Source organism: Hippichthys cyanospilos, chromosome 10 (assembly GCF_059441005.1).
Source record: "Hippichthys cyanospilos isolate Australia breed blue-spotted pipefish chromosome 10, RoL_Hcya_1.0, whole genome shotgun sequence".
In the NCBI taxonomy this organism is placed as follows: Eukaryota; Metazoa; Chordata; class Actinopteri; order Syngnathiformes; family Syngnathidae; genus Hippichthys; species Hippichthys cyanospilos.
Window position 1 is genome coordinate 4,609,947 of NC_142378.1, and position 16,679 is coordinate 4,626,625.

A 16,679-nucleotide genomic window follows, 5' to 3' on the forward strand; every position below is an offset into this window, starting at 1 on the left:
ATTCTCTGTCATGGTGATAAAACTAAAGGCAATCAGTGTTGAATTTGAAAGTTTTTAATCATTTTTAGTCCGTTTTGAATATTCGGTTGAAATTACCTGTCTCTTTCCAAAGGGAGTCGTAGTGTAGGTGCTTTTGGGGCAAATGAACAATTTGTAATTAGCTCAAAATGCTAATGCTATTTCGTTTGAGTGAGGCGAAGTTGCAATTTAATCTGCAGTGTAGCCTATTGAATAGCTCGAAACATCAACAAACACTCTTTTAAGTACTCTTTGGTAAACAATGAATTTTAATTTATACGTAAAAAAAAATGCTATGCTGTTGTTAGCTCAAAATGCTAACCACTCCTCTCGTGAGGCATCTTGATGTTTAAGTACCTTAAAAAGTTGAGAAAAATATAACTGCCCGGAAAGGCAATGAATGTGTGAACTCTTGAAAAACGTACAAATATGTCTTTGGCATTAAATGAGTTAACAAAAGAAAAAAAGCAATATAAATAAACTTTCAACAAATCTTAACAACTGGTTTGAAACAAAAAATAATTTAGAGCATCAAAGCTCCTGAATCACATGAATTGTTTACGTGATTTCAAAAGTTTATATCTCCTGAACATACTATGACTGTGAGAGCACCACTGCACCACCTGGTGCTGTGGAGGTGAAATTGCACTTCACAGGGCAAAAGCAAAGCCAAGCTCACCAATTTTTGAGCTACCTCCATGTATTTGATATCATTTTAAAGGGACTTAATCGTAGAAATAGACTACAGTATTCCTAAATGTCTCCTGAGAGCCTGATTTTAAAAAAGCTCATCACTTTTCATTTTTGAAAAATGTACATTTTTTCATACTTTCTCCACAGAAAGTCTCGGTTGGGACTCGAAATGAAGTGTGATGTCACTTAAGGGAAGGGAGGGTGCGCGTGCGCGCGATGTGGGTGGATGGTGGGGGTTCATCACGACAGATGCGAGCCTCACTTGAAAGCGGGCTCTCGGCACACCACCTCCGCGTCCTCCTCCTTCGGAGGGGGTGCGTCACGTCACGTGCGGTCTGGTGGGCTCGGCGCCAGCCGGGTGCCAGCTCCATGCCAGTTTGCTGCTCGGCCATGGCCAAAGCTCGGTTGCCGTGGAGATTCTTCTTCTTCCTCATCTTCTTTTTCTTCCGGAAGCCCCTGCATACTCAGGTTAGTCGAGCCGACGTGTGTGTGTGTGCGTTTGCGCAAGTGTGTGCGCGTGTATGCGCACATACGTCTCTAAGGGGTCGGCTCATCTCCGTTGCTATGGCGACCTTTTTCATGATGAGGCATGGATCCATCCCACTCGTCATGCGGCGAGGCGTTAGCTGACTTTTGTAGACTTGGATCGGTTCGGGTAGACTTGGCCAGAATGGCGGACGTACAAAGACCCAAAGCGAGTTACGAAAACTGAGATTCCGATCTGGAGACGCCGCACGGTAGAGACATTCTCTCGGAACAGGTTAAATTGTTTTTTTTGTGCAAATGATTGCAAGTACGTTCTGAAAAATCTGCGCGTTTTAGTGTCACGTTGCAGAATTATGCGAAATTCACATTTTGTTTCCATCACAACCTGAGTAATAGCCAAATTCCAGAATGTCATTTGAGTAGTCTTCAGTGTGCCCTCTAGTGGACAAAATTAGCAACAGCTGTTAATTTTCATGAAAAACTGCAGTGGCGGGCCACACTGGACTCCTGGTGGGCTGGTTATTGCCCGTGAACCGTATGTTTGACACCAGTAACATGGATCCATCCCACTCTTCATGCGGGTGGGCCTTAGCTCACTTTTATCAGCTCTGATTGGTTCAAATAGACTCAGCCAGATTTGTGGACGTATATGGAGTCAAAGTGAGTTGCGTACTTACAAAAACTGAGATTTGGATCAAAGAACCACAAGGGATTCAAATAAACTCAACGTTGACTTAAAACAGTTTTTAATTGTCATCAAAAACCGCAGTCGCAGGCCAGATTAGACCCCGGATGGGCCGGTTCTTGCCCGTGAACCGTATGTTTGACAAAAGCGGCATAGATTATTGAAAATTCACAGGCTCACTAAATCTCATAGATTTTGATGATTTTATGTAGTTTTACTGGAAAGAACAGCAAACCTTGACTCAAGGACCGCAAAGGGTTCTAAAATTTGACAAAAGGGCCCGCCCAGGATGGAGTGTTTTGATAATCCACCTCATAAGAGAAAAAAATATATATTTATTTAAAATCGCTAACAGTCATTATTTTAAAGCACTGAGCATGCAGCTAACACTTTCACGCTATAATTTTGTTCAAATTGGACGGGCCGGATTACAAAGTTTAACAATATGGCCCCCAAACCGTAGTTTGCCCATGCTGCACCGTTGAGCTCATCATGACGAACAAAAGTGATTATTTTGGTGATTTTTTTTTTTTTTTTAATGCACCTCATGAGCTGGAGTACTTGACCAGGGTGACTTGAGGTGAACAGGTCCCTTGTGGTCTTAACTACGGAAGGAAAACTCTACACCGAAAACTTTGATAAGAGATCACAGACAGACAAGGAAATTCTGCCTTACGGCGCATTGGCTGCAGTAAAACATATCTGCATTTTTTTTTTTTATTATATCAGACAGTTTAGCGCGAGAGAATTAGCCAATACAATTTTTTACTCTTTTTAAAAAGCTATAACAACATTACCAATTGTTGTAACAAACAATGCATTATAATTCTGAAATACTTTGAAACTCATGTGATGCTCAAGTAATTCAAATGCACACCGCTCAGCAAAATGATAACTTGAGAAGATTTAAGTTCTAATCTACATTTTAAATGGATTTTTGGCCAAGCAAATTCCGTCTGCTCCACCTCGAATTTTATTAGCAGTTTTATACACACAATATAACTAAATATATCGCAACAATTCGAGTGACTATAGAAAACCAAACGGCTATATCATTTGAGGAGACTGGGGCACATTCCAATATCGTTCTGCGCTGTAGTATGCTAATTTTATCAATAGAAGGTGCTGTTGCACAGTATTATCGGATTTTTAAAACGTCAATAAACAGTACGGTGAATCAGACAAGAATTTTAAATGAAGCCCTGCGCGGTATTTTGTCCAATCCTTTTATCTTTACATCAAAGGTATTTCACATCAAACGGAAAACAATGAAAGAAGACACCAGGGAGCTGAAATTTCACCCACCTTACTCGCCTTGAAAAAAAATAATTGTATGTAAAATCAGCTTTTTTGTTTTTTTTCTTCTTCTTCATATTACCCTCCCAAAAAAAAACTCCTCACATCAACATAGTTCCTCAAAGAAGAAATATCTACAGTTTGGCTTGAAAAAGCAATGATTTTCAGGGGAATTTTGGCCCTGTTTGAAAGATCGTTCAGCATTTGTTATAATTGGGACGTGTCCCACAAATGATATCACTCGATGGAAAACCCCGCCCATCTCCCACTCTTCCTCCACGTTTCCATTGGGAGCCCATTAAAGCTCCGAGCTTTATCGTCATCCATAATGTATGAAGTCTGAACACTGAAGTCAAACGCGCATCACCTCCGACTGCACCGCTACGGTTTGTTTCAAACGGACACTTCATTAGGGACACCCTTCACACAGACGTACACTGATTTATTTGTTCCTAAAATACAGTCAAATTATCATAAGAAATACACTCTGAACATAATCAGTTTACATGACGGTAGCGTTCCCCTCTAATTAATAGCCGCTCTTGCAGGGATGATCGATATTCCGTCGTTCGTCCGGTTTGCGGTGATGGCGTGAGGAAGCGAAGGCCACAAAAATTGATTGCGGCCTTGTGGCGACGCGAGGAAAAACAAGCGGGGATGCAGCAGGTTAATACGGTCTTCGTGGATGCACGGATGGCGCCGCAAAGCGCGCACGTGTCACCGTTTGCATCACAAAATTAAGTCATTTAAGAATGCATGTCACCATTTCTCAGAAAGCACTTTGTTTATAACTTGAATTCTGTCTGTGAAATCTTGGACAGATTTGAATAGATTCTAATAAGTAATCTCCGAGAAATGACTTCTTAGGATGTTTGCACTCCATTATTGCTTTGTTTTTGTTAATTATCATCTGTAAAAATTGTAGTGTACCTAAAACTGCATCCTTTTTGACATTAAAAGAAAAACAATATGAATCAAGTTTCAACAACTGTTAACCACTTTTTACAGCGTTTATGCAGGTTACAGGCTAGTCTAAAGCTGAAAAAAAGTGCATCAAAGTGCCTGAAAGAGTAATAATAGAAAAAATAAAGATGACAATCCTTATTTTATTGCAATTAAGCTTCACATGGAAAAAACAAAGATAAGATTGCCATTTTAAGGTATAAAATAAGTCCTTCAACCCTTAAAATTAGGGTTTGAAAACCGGACTGGATTTTCAAATAAGTGTTTCCAGCCGTGGTTTGTTGTTAGGTAGTGCATCAAACTAAGCTTAGGGTTTTACGTCAAGGGTAGGGTTTCAAATCAGAGTTGGGGCTTCAAATGAAAGTTTGAAGCCATTTTTGTGGTTTCAAATGTTGAATAGGGTTTCAAATTCAAGTGTCAATGTGTTTTGAATAGGAATTTATGTCGCTGTAAATGATTCAACCAGTTTGAAAGACAGGTTTGGGATTTGAAATTTGGGGTTCAAATAAGTCTTTCAAGCTAGGGTCAGGGTTTGAAATGAGGTTTTCTAAAAAGGTTAAGGGTTGGAAATTGGGCTTTAAAAAGCGGATACGCGGGCTGAATGTTTTAAATCATAAATTTGGGTTTCAACGTGGAGTTTAAATCAGGATTTTGATTTTAAAGACTTATAGGATTTCAAAACATTTCTTCTAAAAGGCAAATCTTTCAAGCCACTTTTGCAGTTTTTTAAAAAAAACGATGTACCTAATGAAGCGTCCTTCATGCTGTGGTGATGCTACACGGTGTGTGTATTTGTGTGTAGACACGTTTGTCATGGCCACACCTGAAGTGTCTGTTTGCGTGCTGGCTGGCGGTGTTGGTGGGCAGCTGGGTGGTCTACGTGGAGTACTCGTCCTACTCGGAGCTGTGCCGGGGACGCCAGTGCGCCGCGGCCATGGTGAACGGACCCAAAGGCAAAATATTTGGCCCGTTTTGCAACGGCGACCTTGTGTGACCTTGCCGTTGTGTTGAAGTGCGCCAAATACAGGAAAGGTCTGGTGGACGGCTCGGCCTGCAGCAGTTTGTGCGACAAGAACACCCTGGAGCTCAACAAGTGTCTTAGCACGCACGCTAGCAAACAGGTATGCGATATGACATTCAATCCCAAAGACGTTATTTTACGTTTTTCGACATTCAATCCTAGATTGATTTTTTTTTTCCTTTTTTTTAAGTGTTAGAAGCTAGACGGCCTAAAAATAGCTGGCCAAGTTTTGCTGTTCCTTCACTGGCTCTTATCGTCTTCTGTAAAGTCACACCTGACATTTTAGAATTTTCCGCTGTCCCTTTGTGATTGGCAGGTGTACTCGAGCATGTGGGGCGACCTGGAGGGCGTGGTCAGATGTCAGATGGACGAGCCCCCCGCTTATGACGTGGGGAGCCAGATGGAAGCCAGGAAGGAGGCCGCCGCCCTCTTCGACACGCCTCCGAAGGGGACGTCCGTGGAAAAGTTCCGGGAAATGATTCTCAACCACCTCAAGGTAGGCGGCAGCATATATATATATATATATATATATATATATATATATATATATATATATATATTAGTATGGGCCTGAGAAATTTGTGAGCGCGTTCCCCACAGGCCAAAGTGGACGAGGAGCAGGCCAACCTGGGCGAGCTGACGATCCGCGCAATGGCGGCGGCCGACGCCAACAAAGACGGCCACATTTCCCTGGCTGAGGCTCGGTCTTCGTGGGCGCTGCTGCAGCTCAACGACTTCCTGCTGGCGTTGGCGCTGCAGGAACGCGGACACACTCCCAAGATCCTCGGCTTCTGCGGCGACCTCTACGTGACGGAGAAGGTCCCCAACGCCCCGCTCTACGGCGTCAGGGCGCCGGCGTGGGCGCCGGCTTGGGTGCGGCGGACCACCGACCACTGGTTCACCCCCGCCTGGCCCCACAGAGCCAAGATCTCCATCGGGCTCCTGGAACTGGTAGAAGATCTGTTCCACGGCGCCTTCGGGAGCTTCCTCATGTGCGATCTAAGCGCCGCACACTTTGGCTACACCGGGCGTCACGATTTGAGGGTGGCGGACGCCCGGGATATCGTCCCCGAGGCCGCCTTCCAGGAAGCCATCCGGCAGCAGAAGTGCGACAAGGACGCGGACTGCGTTTACGGCGCGGACTGCCTGACTTCCTGCGATCTCACCAAGCGCCGCTGCACGCCCGAGGTGGCCCAGCCCAACCTGGCCAAGGCCTGCCGGGTCCTGGAGGACTACGTCCTGCAGGGGGCGCCGTCGGACATCCGCGAGGAACTGGAGAAGCAGTTGCGCGCCTGCACGGCGCTTCGGGGGTCGGCCGACCAAGCCGAGATCCAACACTCGCTGGTCCTCAACAACCTCAAGACCTTGTTATGGAAGAAGATCTCGCACAACAAAGACTCGTAACCAAAGGATTCTGCTCCTTGGGTGGCGGATTTTAGTCCGGATCTGGATTTTGGCCTACTTGATGGGAGTTTTACCCTAAGCCGCCTCATAACCAAAAGATCTTCTCGGAAATGCTAATCCTGATCAAGATGCGGATTGCCTTTTTGTATGGACATGCAGCTACTTTGTTATTTTGAAGCACAATCTCTGAGGGACCCAACAAGTATGAGACACCAAAAACTTTAAGAGTCCAAGTACTTATAGTAAGATTCCATTGGTTGGTAAAATCACATTAACCTTCTTATCTTCACATTTTGGGGAGGGTTCATGTTCTTTTTAATCACTGCTACTTGGTGCGGATTTAATAACATCTTCATCCAACCAGAGCAACTCTGGGGGGATGTTAGGAAGTGTTTTTTTTTTTCTTTGTTTTTTCAATATAAGCACTGCAGTTTTAGCTAGCCTTGCAGTATTAATACTTGTGCATCTTTTGGGAAGGATTTACCCTTGTCTTATTTTGACCCAGTGATTTCCCATAATGCTCAGATCCAGATGAATAAAATCAAAGTGTGAGCTGACTTATCGCATATAAGTGAGCAATTTCCATCTATTGAGTTTATCAGAATTCCAACATTCTCCTGAACCTCCTCCCCTGAGTGCTTGGTTTTCTTTTGACCGATACGGTCTTTCCTCTGGGCCAGAGACAGCTTGACCCTGTGAAATCTTGCAGGGTCGTGTTAGCATTAGAATAGTAACAACAGACTTGCAAATAGAAAGCCTTCTCTCCTTGATCTCTCTCAGGAAGTTTTTTCATTTTTTTTCCCCAAGGACTGAGTTCATTTTCTCAAACTGAAGACAGAGTTCTGTTTTAGGTTTCTCCTGAAATTCCACCCCAAGTTACAACCTCCCAAAACTTGACAGGAGTGGAATATTTGATCCAACTTTTCTCATATAGTCATCCCAGTCGCTGATGATTTACAGTATTTACTTTTCATTTGAGCATGGAAATAACAATAACTCAACATTATGAAACAGTCATGACACGCTCACACTAAGTACTTAAGTGAATTTGTGAGTTCATTCAGATGATATAAATATTATTATTATTATATGTACCGGTTTTGTTACGTTTTTGTTGTCGAAATGTTCATATACAAACATAAGACTTGGCTAAATAAAGGTAAAACCCTATTTGATGCTTTTGAGTGAAGTGTGTGTTCTCTGCCATTGCAGCTTTAACTATTGAGATAATTAGATGCGCGAAATTCTGGGGAGAATGTTTTAGACTCCTTAAAAGACACAATGTCTTCTGAATGACAGTCTACATTTGAGTAGATGGCATTTTTGGTCCTTGTCAAGTGCCATTGAATTGAAAAAATGAACGAGATTCTTATTTCGATTGAATTTCTCATTTCAAACGACACTGTTACACGTACAGCATTAAAATCAATGAACTATAAACATTTAATTTGTTGTGAAAGCCACACGTGTAAAATCACGTAAAACTGCAGGTTCAATGTTTCCAAATAAACGTACGTGTGTTAGAATCGGTCAAGAATTTGAAATTATGATGATTTATTGGTCACATTCAAGCGACGGGATGGCTCGATCTACTCATGTAAACTGGTAAAGAGCTCCCTCTAGTGGTTTTATCTGCATGCGCGCAACACTGCCTGCAGAGTGCAGCTCAACGCGTGTGGGCGGAACCAAATGTTTGACTCCGCCCACTAAATGTTTTGATTCCACCCTCACGAGGTAAACACGACCTCAAACTATAGTTTTTTTGCCGTTTATGTGTTAAACTATTCCGTGGTGATTTACTGAGTCAGTAGGGGCGGAGCTAACTGTAGTTTTACGGAATTGGTCGAAATGGCCACTTAGACGTCCTTCCTGGCTAAATAGAGGGTCGTAGAGCCACGGGAGCACGTCTATCGTGTCCAGGAACCGTGAAAATACTGGAGTCCATGTTGGTTCTGAGTGTGAAGGTCACTGTGTTCGAAAGTTGTTGTCAATAGATGTCCTCCACGTAGAAATGGCTGGGATGAGTGCAGTACCAAACGCGCCCAGCAGAGAGCGGTCTCCCCAAATGGTTGAGGGTTGTCGAAGTCGATCGTTTGTCATTTTTGGTTAAATAAAATGTTGAAATTAATAAGCGTGGCGTCATTAAAGCCGCTAAAGAAATAGTTTGAACAAAAATAAGGTCCCGACTCAAACCTTTAGCTCCACCCCACGTTTAACCACGCCCCCGAACTGCTTCCAACCTGCTCCAGTGATGACGACGATGACGTATGAGCTCCATGCTAATGCTAACGGCGTTTAGTCCACATCTTCCAGCCTGGTCAACATGGCTCCTTTTCCGGACGAAGTAGACGTCTTCACGGGACCGCACTGGCGTATGAAGCAGCTGGTGGACCTTTATTCCGAAAAGGTGAGTGTTTGTTCACTAAATTAGCTTTTTTTTTTTCTAAAAAGGGTTTTAAAAAGCTCCGAAAGACGTCGCACGCTAGCGTTAGCATGTTAGCTTGAGGGGCTGGGTGCGTAGTTATGCAACAGGCATTTATTGGCAGCAGGATTTTTTGCCATCTGACCGCTAACCTGTCTGAAGATTTGCTCGTTTAAAATTAAAAAATGTTATATACAATGATGTCAATCATACGTAATATGCGCTTCATCACGCAAGCTAGCGTTAGTGAAGGCGTGTTGCTGTTGCGTAGTAAGACGTCCAATTGTAAACAGTAAACAATCTTGTAACTCTGTATTTTGCCCCCCGCAATAACAATTTCTTTAAAGAGACATTTTTGCTCAAATTAAAGCCTCTTTCCAACCTGGCTTTTGATTGCATTCAAGATGTAAATATTCATAATTTACAGATATTCTTCTGCTAATTTATATCATTTTATGATTATAGTTTAGCAGAACTATTGTGTATTTACTATTTATGCTTTCTTACGTTTAATGACTTACACATATTTTTCTGAACATATGTAATTGAGTTGTAATAGTGCACGCAAAGTAGATTATTTTTGGACAGCAATGTTGTATAAGAAGTCATTTTGAAGTCATCAATGGGTAGGAATTTTTGACCCTCTCAATCCACTTAGATTCCGAATTTCAGCTCTACAATTTGATTCGGGACCGATTTTGTATTGGGAAGCATTTTCAAGCGTTTTATTGTCATGCATAGTAATACTATGCAATGAGATTCTTTTACTGTCCACTTCCCCGAGCGGACTACATTCCACAATCGAACGAATAATAAAAGTTGTTGAATTTTTTATTCGGTCAACAGCTGTCGGAGACCAACTTTTCCAACATCAGCGACTTCCGCTCCTTCCTCAAGTCGCTGCTGGCCACCTTCAAGGAGTTCAAGATGCATGAGCAGATCGAGAACGACTACATCATCAGCCTGCTGGAACAGCGCTGCTGCACCGTCTACAACATGCACTCGGACAACAAACTCTCCGACATGCTGCTGCTCCTCGAAAAGGGCCTGCACAACGTCAAGGTTGGCTCGCTAATTAAAGATTCTTGGAGCATTTGTCAACAAATCTTAAAGCGCGCCAGTGAACAAAGTATCATAAACAACAACAATAGCAATTCATGAAAATACAATTTGATATGTTTGCAAAATTAGCAGTTAAAAAGACGCTTTAAGATTGGATTTAAATGACTTTAAATGATGCTAAATTATATTATGAGATGAAAGGGTTACACTCTAAAAAAATAAAATGACCACTTTATATAACAATAAGGTGAAACCAGTGTGTGTTTACGCTTAATGTTCCATGGTCACTGGTTGGCGTTCCAAATATACTAAGCGCTGACTCATTGTATGCCAGCTGCACTAATTTGAGTCACGATGGTCATTTTGAAAGTGAAAGCAAAGAGCAATAGCACATCCTGGGGCTACTTGATAACAGTGTCGATATATATATATATATTTTTTTTTATTCAGATCCAATTAATAAATGCTGCTTGCATGTGTTTTCAGAGTGAATACGAGCAGCTCAACTACGCCCAGCAGCTGAAGGAGCGACTGGAGGCTTTCACTCAGGACTTCCTGCCCCACATGAAAGAGGAGGAAGAGGTATTGCACCCCCTGGAATACCTTCCAGCCCCAAAACGCACCTGCACTAAGATAAATCACCATTGTTTTAAGAAAAAACATCTTCGGGCTCAAAACTACCTGCATTCAGATGCCACAAGATGGCGCCAAAGCCCAAGAGAAGATCTTCAATAGCAGCGTCCCAAAACGCACCTGCATTAAGATAAATAATCATTGTTTTAAAAAACATCTTCTGGCTTAAAACTACCTGCATGCAGGCGCCACAAGATGGCGCCAAAGCCCAAGAGAAGATCTTCAATAGCAGGGCCCCAAAACGCACCTGCATTAAGATAAATAACCATTGTTTTAAAAAACATCTTCTGACTCAACTACCTGCATGCAGGCGCCACAAGATGGCGCCAAAACCCAAGAGAATATCTTCAATAGCGGCGCCCTCCATCTAGCTTCCGCCGGTCGAATTATTCAAGGCTAGCGAGCGATTGAGCGAAGCCGTGCGTTGCAGGTGTTCCAGCCCATGCTCATGCAACACTTCACCTACGAGGAGCTGAAGGCCATCAAGAAGCAGGTGATGGCGCAGCACTGCACGCAGCAGCCGTGGAACTGCGCCGCCGACGTTCTCAAAGGCCTGTGGAGTCACGCCGAGGAGCTGCAGAAGGCCTTCAAATATGCGGACCACGAGAAAACAGACTACGGTCGGTCGGACTATAGATGAAAACCACAGCTGACCAAATCATATGTAACAATATTTAATCATTCGCCGTTAGCCGCGTTGGGATTTTTAGGACCCGCGAGATATTGTGCTTAATTCCAGGTCTAAAATACGGAATGAATGCCATCTACTGGTCATAGAGTAATCCAAAGTCCCCCCATTTCCCTTGCGATCCACCCGCAGAAGCGGAGCACGATGGGACCGGTTCCGTGGGCGTCTCTCAGCTTCCGGCCGAAGTCATCTTGAGGATCTTCCGCTATTTGGGCCCTCAAGATCTTTGCCGCTGCAGCCAAGTGTGTGCCTTCTGGTCCGAACTGGCCAAGACCGGTTCTCTGTGGAGGCACCTCTATCCTGTACGCTGGGCCAGAGGTAATCATGCAGTCAAACGCAACGACAAAAAAGTCACCCTGACGCAATCACTATAATGCGCACCTATCGATCCATATCTATCTATCTATCTATCTATCTACCTATCTATCTATCTATCTATCTATCTAGCTAGCTAGCTAGAGCTAGCTAGCTAGCTACAGTATCTATCGAGCTAGCTAGTGATTGAGAAGGCTAGCTTGCTAGCTACAGTTTCTATCTTTTCTATTTGTCTGTCTGTCTATCCTTTCCCTTTCTTTTGTTTTTTCTTTCTGTTTTTCTTTCTTTGTTTGTTTCTTTCTTTGTTTGTTTCTTTCGTTCTTTCACTGTCAATTAATTCAATGCCATGGACATATTTTTTAATGTTTTTTAAGATTCCGGAAATTAAATCCCAGATAGTAGTTTATTAAATCGATAAATAAATACAATTATTTCCGGCTACTTATATATTAGATCGATACCCATGTATCTGGGATTGAATGTCTGGACTCTTAAAAAAAAAAAGTGAAAATACGTCCCCGGCATCGAATGAGTTAATAAGTTTGACTGACTTACCTGGTTGTTTTGATGACCTTCCCTTTAGCGCAGCTCCATCTAGTGGGTGCGAAACGCAACACCAGCCACTACTGTAGTGTACTGTTTTCAAATAGGCCATTCATTGAAGGCGCGCCTTACGTTGCAGAAAATACAGTATGAAATGAAAAGGATTTCTATTGGTGTGTTGAGGCGATTACTACAACGGCCCCCCCGAAGATTGCGACCAGGAGCCGGACGACGGCTGGCTGAAGAGTCGCGAGGATGAAGTGCGGGCGTACCAGGAGTGGGACGAGGACGCCGACATCGACGAATCGGGTGACCCGCTCTTATCTCGGTTCATCATTTTAGACTTCTGTTCGTGGCGTCGTTTGAAGTCGACGGAGATACCCCAAAATCTAACGCCATGAAATCAATCGAGGGGGGCGGGGCGTCGGGAAGTCGGGTTAGCCTCGGACGCGGTTCAAAGTTCTGTTCCCGCTTTGATTTGCGTCTCAAGACCAGCGCGGCGACTCGGCGGCCATCGGCGCGGCCCAGCGGGAGAAGAGGCTCCTCAACGGGATGCTCCGCGACCTCCTCCCCGTGGTGGGGGCGCACGTCAAGTCGCTCGTGCTGGCCTACGGCTCCACCGTCTCCAGCAAAATGGTGTGTAGAAAAAACATCAAAGAAACGGCCAGTTCTGTATGGGGAAAATAATTCAACTTTCAAATAAATGTGAGTTCCGATACAGGTATTCGATGTTGAAACAAATATTACTCAAATTTTGTGAGGGAAAAAAAAATCGTGAGAAAAGGTGTTGAGGTGTTCATCAAAAATGTTGAAAAAAATATTGCTCAGATTTTATGGGGGGGAAAAAACAAGACATTTGAGAAACTATATTAATGCTGACACACTAGTAAAAGAAAATACTGGTGAAAAATGAGAAATGATTGAAAAATAAAAAGGCAGAAAATAACAATTTGATTAAATATGCAAACTTGACGCCGCTGAATAAAACAAAACAAAAAAAATAGGAATATTACACACAGGCAAATGTTGGAATGAAGTGTACAAACATTTTTGCTGATGATTGAAGGACATTTTTCGTGAGAAGATATTACAAAAAGTCTATTAAGTATTAAAATATTAGATGAATAATATTCAAATATGAGAAGAAGAAAAAGCCTGAATTTGCGCGTTTGTTTTTGTTTGTTTTTTAACAGGTGCGTCAGATTCTCAGTCTGTGTCCCAACGTTGCTCATCTGGACCTCACGCAGACGGACGTCACAGATTTTGCTTTTGACAGGTAAACGCTTGCTTGCCCTCCATTTTTCACACTCTGCAATAGAAAAAAAACACTCAACACTAGAAACGGCTATTTTATACAATAATATATTCAATACAGTGTTTTCGCTAAAATTACTGTAATTGGAAGAATATTTTTAGATCTAAAAAACATGAAATATCAATGAAATAAAAATAATAAATGAAAAACATACTGTATGGTCATGAATGCACAAAGAAAACAAACTTAGTGAAAATGATGAAAAAAATATGTACAAATGAATGTATAATGAGTCAAATAAATGAAAAGAATGTACCGTGAAAAAACACATTTGTATAATAAGTGAAAAAGCACTTATAATAAACCAAATCTGCTGTAAATGAAAAATATTTCGAACAAATAAGATTGTATACAATCATGAAAACACTATTGTAATAGAAAACAAAAACGCTTGTAAAAAATGTATAAAAGCATACGTCAAATACTGTTAATGAAAAAAAACATAAGAAATCATTTATTTATGTTTTATTATGTTATCTTTATTTTAGTACGGTATACTATTTATATGTATTTTAATTGGAAAACATTTTTTTAATTGTAAGTGAAAAAAAATACGGCATAATAGCGCATACCAGAGGGGAAAAAGAGAAGCCAAGCTGTCCCTGTCCCCCCCGTGTTTTGTTCAGCTGGTCGCGCGCGGGCGCCTGCGCGTCCCTGGAGCACGTGGACCTGTCGGGCTGCGACAAGATCACGGACCGGGCCCTGGAAAGACTCTCGCTGGCGCTGGGGGACCCGGGGCCCCCTCGCCACGGCCGCCGCCGCCGGCCCGCCGCCCCCGAGCGAGGGGCCCGGCCGCCGGCCGACATCGAGGACTCGGCCGATTGGACGCTGACGGGCCGCCCGCCGGAGAGCCGCCCGGCGGGGGGCTTGTACTGCTGCCGCGGGGCCGCCGCCATTTGGCGCTACGCCGTGTCGGCGGACGGGCTCCGCGCCCCCCGCCGCCGCCTGCCGCCTCAGGGCCCGGGGCCTCCGCCCCGACGGCGGGACTAAGCGCTCGGGCGGCGGGCGCGCGCTGGCCTTCCTCAGCTTGTCCGGATGCTACCGGGTCACCGACGCGGGACTCAGGTACGCTCGCCGTCCCGCGTTTTTGGACCACGTGGCAGAAATGACAAGAAAAAGAAAATCAAATAGGGCTGGAATAAAAAATTAAATTAAAAAATTATGGAATAAAGGGATTTCAATTGGCGTAAATCAAAGGTTATTTGACAGCCCTACTTGAATTTCCTGTCCAAACAATTGAAGAAAATAGAAAAATGTGCAGGTAGTTTATTTGTCCATTTGGGGGCGCCGTCCCGTAATTGCCATTTTGAGCTTGCTTTGCCTCTAAAGCAGAGGTGTCAAACTCATTCTTATCGAGGGCCACCTTGTACTTAAAGCATAGGTGTCAAACTCCAGTCCTGGAGGGCCGGCATCCTGCATGTTTTCCGGTTTTTTTTCCCCAACGCACCTGATTCAAATGATTAGCTCATGAGCAAGCTCTGCAGGAGCTTCAAAATGATCCCAATCATTTGAATCAGGTGTTTTTGAGGGAAAGGGTTTGAAAACATGTAGGATACCGGCCATCCAGGACTGGAGTTCCACACCTGTGACTTAGTGTCTGTTAGAGGGCCGGGATCAATCTAAAAATAGTCTAAAAAAGCTTCAATTTTCACATACCCCTTTAATTTCTGAAAAATCCTGAAAATTTGGGACTTAAAAATAAAAAAGCACGTGTCGAATAAACGCCGTTTTTGCTGCTTTACATCTTTACCTAGTTTTGAAAACAGAGGCCGATAAAAACTGTTCAGAAGATAGATCGGGAAGGGAAAATGCTTATTTTAGAAGACAATCTGCAAGTTTAGCTCAACTTGAAATCAAAGCAGCATTTTGCGGGGCCGCCTAAAATGATGCGGCGGGCCGCTTCTGGCCCCCGGGCCTCGAGTTTGACACCCGTGCTCTAAAGGATGGCGCTGAAAGTGTAGAGATGGACATCAAAAATGACTAGCGTCAATTTGATTTTGATTTTTTTGTGTGAGTGACGCTGCGGCGGTTGAACGTTTGCGCGGCTTGTGTTTGGAGGGCCATGTCGGAGCTCGGGGGCCTCCCGCTCCTGGAGCATCTCAACCTGTCGGGCTGCCTGTCGCTCACGGAGGCGGGGCTTCGGCAGCTGGTGTCGGCCTGCCCCGCCCTCAACGACGAACACTTCTACTACTGCGACAACATCAACGGTAGCCGCGCCGTCCCCCATTTTTTTTTTCCCCGCTAATCGCTCGCTGACTTTTTTTTTTTTCTTCTTCTGATTGTCGCGCGCGCCCAGGTCCAAACGCAGACACGGCGAGCGGATGCCAGAACCTGCAGTGCGGATTCAGGGCGTGCTGTCGCTCGGGAGAGTGAAGCCGCCTCCCCCTCCCTCGCCAATTGCACTTTAGCCGCCTGGGTGTCACTGTAAAACCTCTTTCTTTTTTTTTCTTTTTTTTTTTCGTGCGCACTCCAGTTTGGACCACTTTGTTTCTATTCCTTTGCTCGTTTTCATTTCGGCTTCACGAAGCAGCTTAACTTTTCAAGAGGAACGACGACGGAAAAAAAAAAAAAAAAGTTACTCCGCAAGACAGAAAAAAAAAGAAGCTTGAATTATAGAAAAAAATTGGAATGTTACAAAGAAGCGTGCGGTTTTGTTGTTGTGTTGTTCAGGGAAAACACGAGGGAATAAAGTCCATATTTTGACAGAAAAATGTGACAGAAATTGTATCATGACAATAAAGTTGTGCAACAACAATGGCTTGTTACTTTAAAACAAAAAAACATTATATATATATAAAATTTGATTCATATTGAAGGAAGCAACAACCACCCCCCCCCCCCCCCCCCCCCCCCCCCCCCCCAAATTAACATGTATAGTAAGGCTTTTTTTTTCCCTGAGAAAACAACCTTGTATCAGGCTTTGTTTCCACACACAAAAAAAGATTATGAATAATATGGCTTTTAAAAAAATGACCATGTAAGGCTTTTTTTTTTTGTCAATCGACCAATTATAAGCTTTGTTTTATTTTGATATCACTAATTATTTTTTGAAAATTGCAAAGCAACAATCATGTTTTTACCTCCCAAAATTATCTTATTTTTCCTGTATAAGGCATTTTTGTCCAAACACAAAAA

At 43.3% G+C, this 16,679-nt stretch overlaps 2 protein-coding genes across 2 annotated transcripts; both read left to right on the forward strand.

Moving 5' to 3' along the window:
* Positions 1–968: 968 nt before the first annotated feature.
* LOC148416690 (divergent protein kinase domain 1A-like) lies at positions 969–7,741 on the forward strand. The gene is made up of 5 exons (XM_088425727.1): positions 969–1,179; positions 4,944–5,078; positions 5,155–5,262; positions 5,479–5,658; positions 5,763–7,741. Exons 1-5 carry the CDS (start codon positions 1,081–1,083, stop codon positions 6,564–6,566), a joined length of 1,326 nt encoding a protein of 441 aa, XP_088281853.1. The 5' UTR covers positions 969–1,080; the 3' UTR covers positions 6,567–7,741.
* A 1,127-nt stretch (positions 7,742–8,868) lies between these two features.
* On the forward strand, positions 8,869–16,299 carry fbxl5 (F-box and leucine-rich repeat protein 5). Its single transcript, XM_088426318.1, is given in 12 exon segments — positions 8,869–8,973; positions 9,835–10,050; positions 10,537–10,632; positions 11,114–11,303; positions 11,504–11,689; positions 12,413–12,538; positions 12,720–12,865; positions 13,423–13,505; positions 14,171–14,477; positions 14,479–14,609; positions 15,603–15,751; positions 15,841–16,299. Coding segments are annotated over 12 exon segments (1,791 nt in total). The 5' UTR covers positions 8,869–8,889; the 3' UTR covers positions 15,918–16,299.
* The last annotated feature ends 380 nt before the right edge of the window (positions 16,300–16,679 follow it).

Excerpts from the sequence above, each read along its gene's own strand:
- LOC148416690 (XM_088425727.1), top strand. The coding sequence starts at position 1,081 with ATGCCAGTTTGCTGCTCGGCCATGGCCAAAGCTCGGTTGCCGTGGAGA. Across the intron at positions 1,180-4,943 it reads GGAAGCCCCTGCATACTCAG|ACACGTTTGTCATGGCCACA; the intron begins GTTAGTCGAGCC and ends ATTTGTGTGTAG. Across the intron at positions 5,079-5,154 it reads GCCAGTGCGCCGCGGCCATG|TGCGCCAAATACAGGAAAGG; the intron begins GTGAACGGACCC and ends GTTGTGTTGAAG.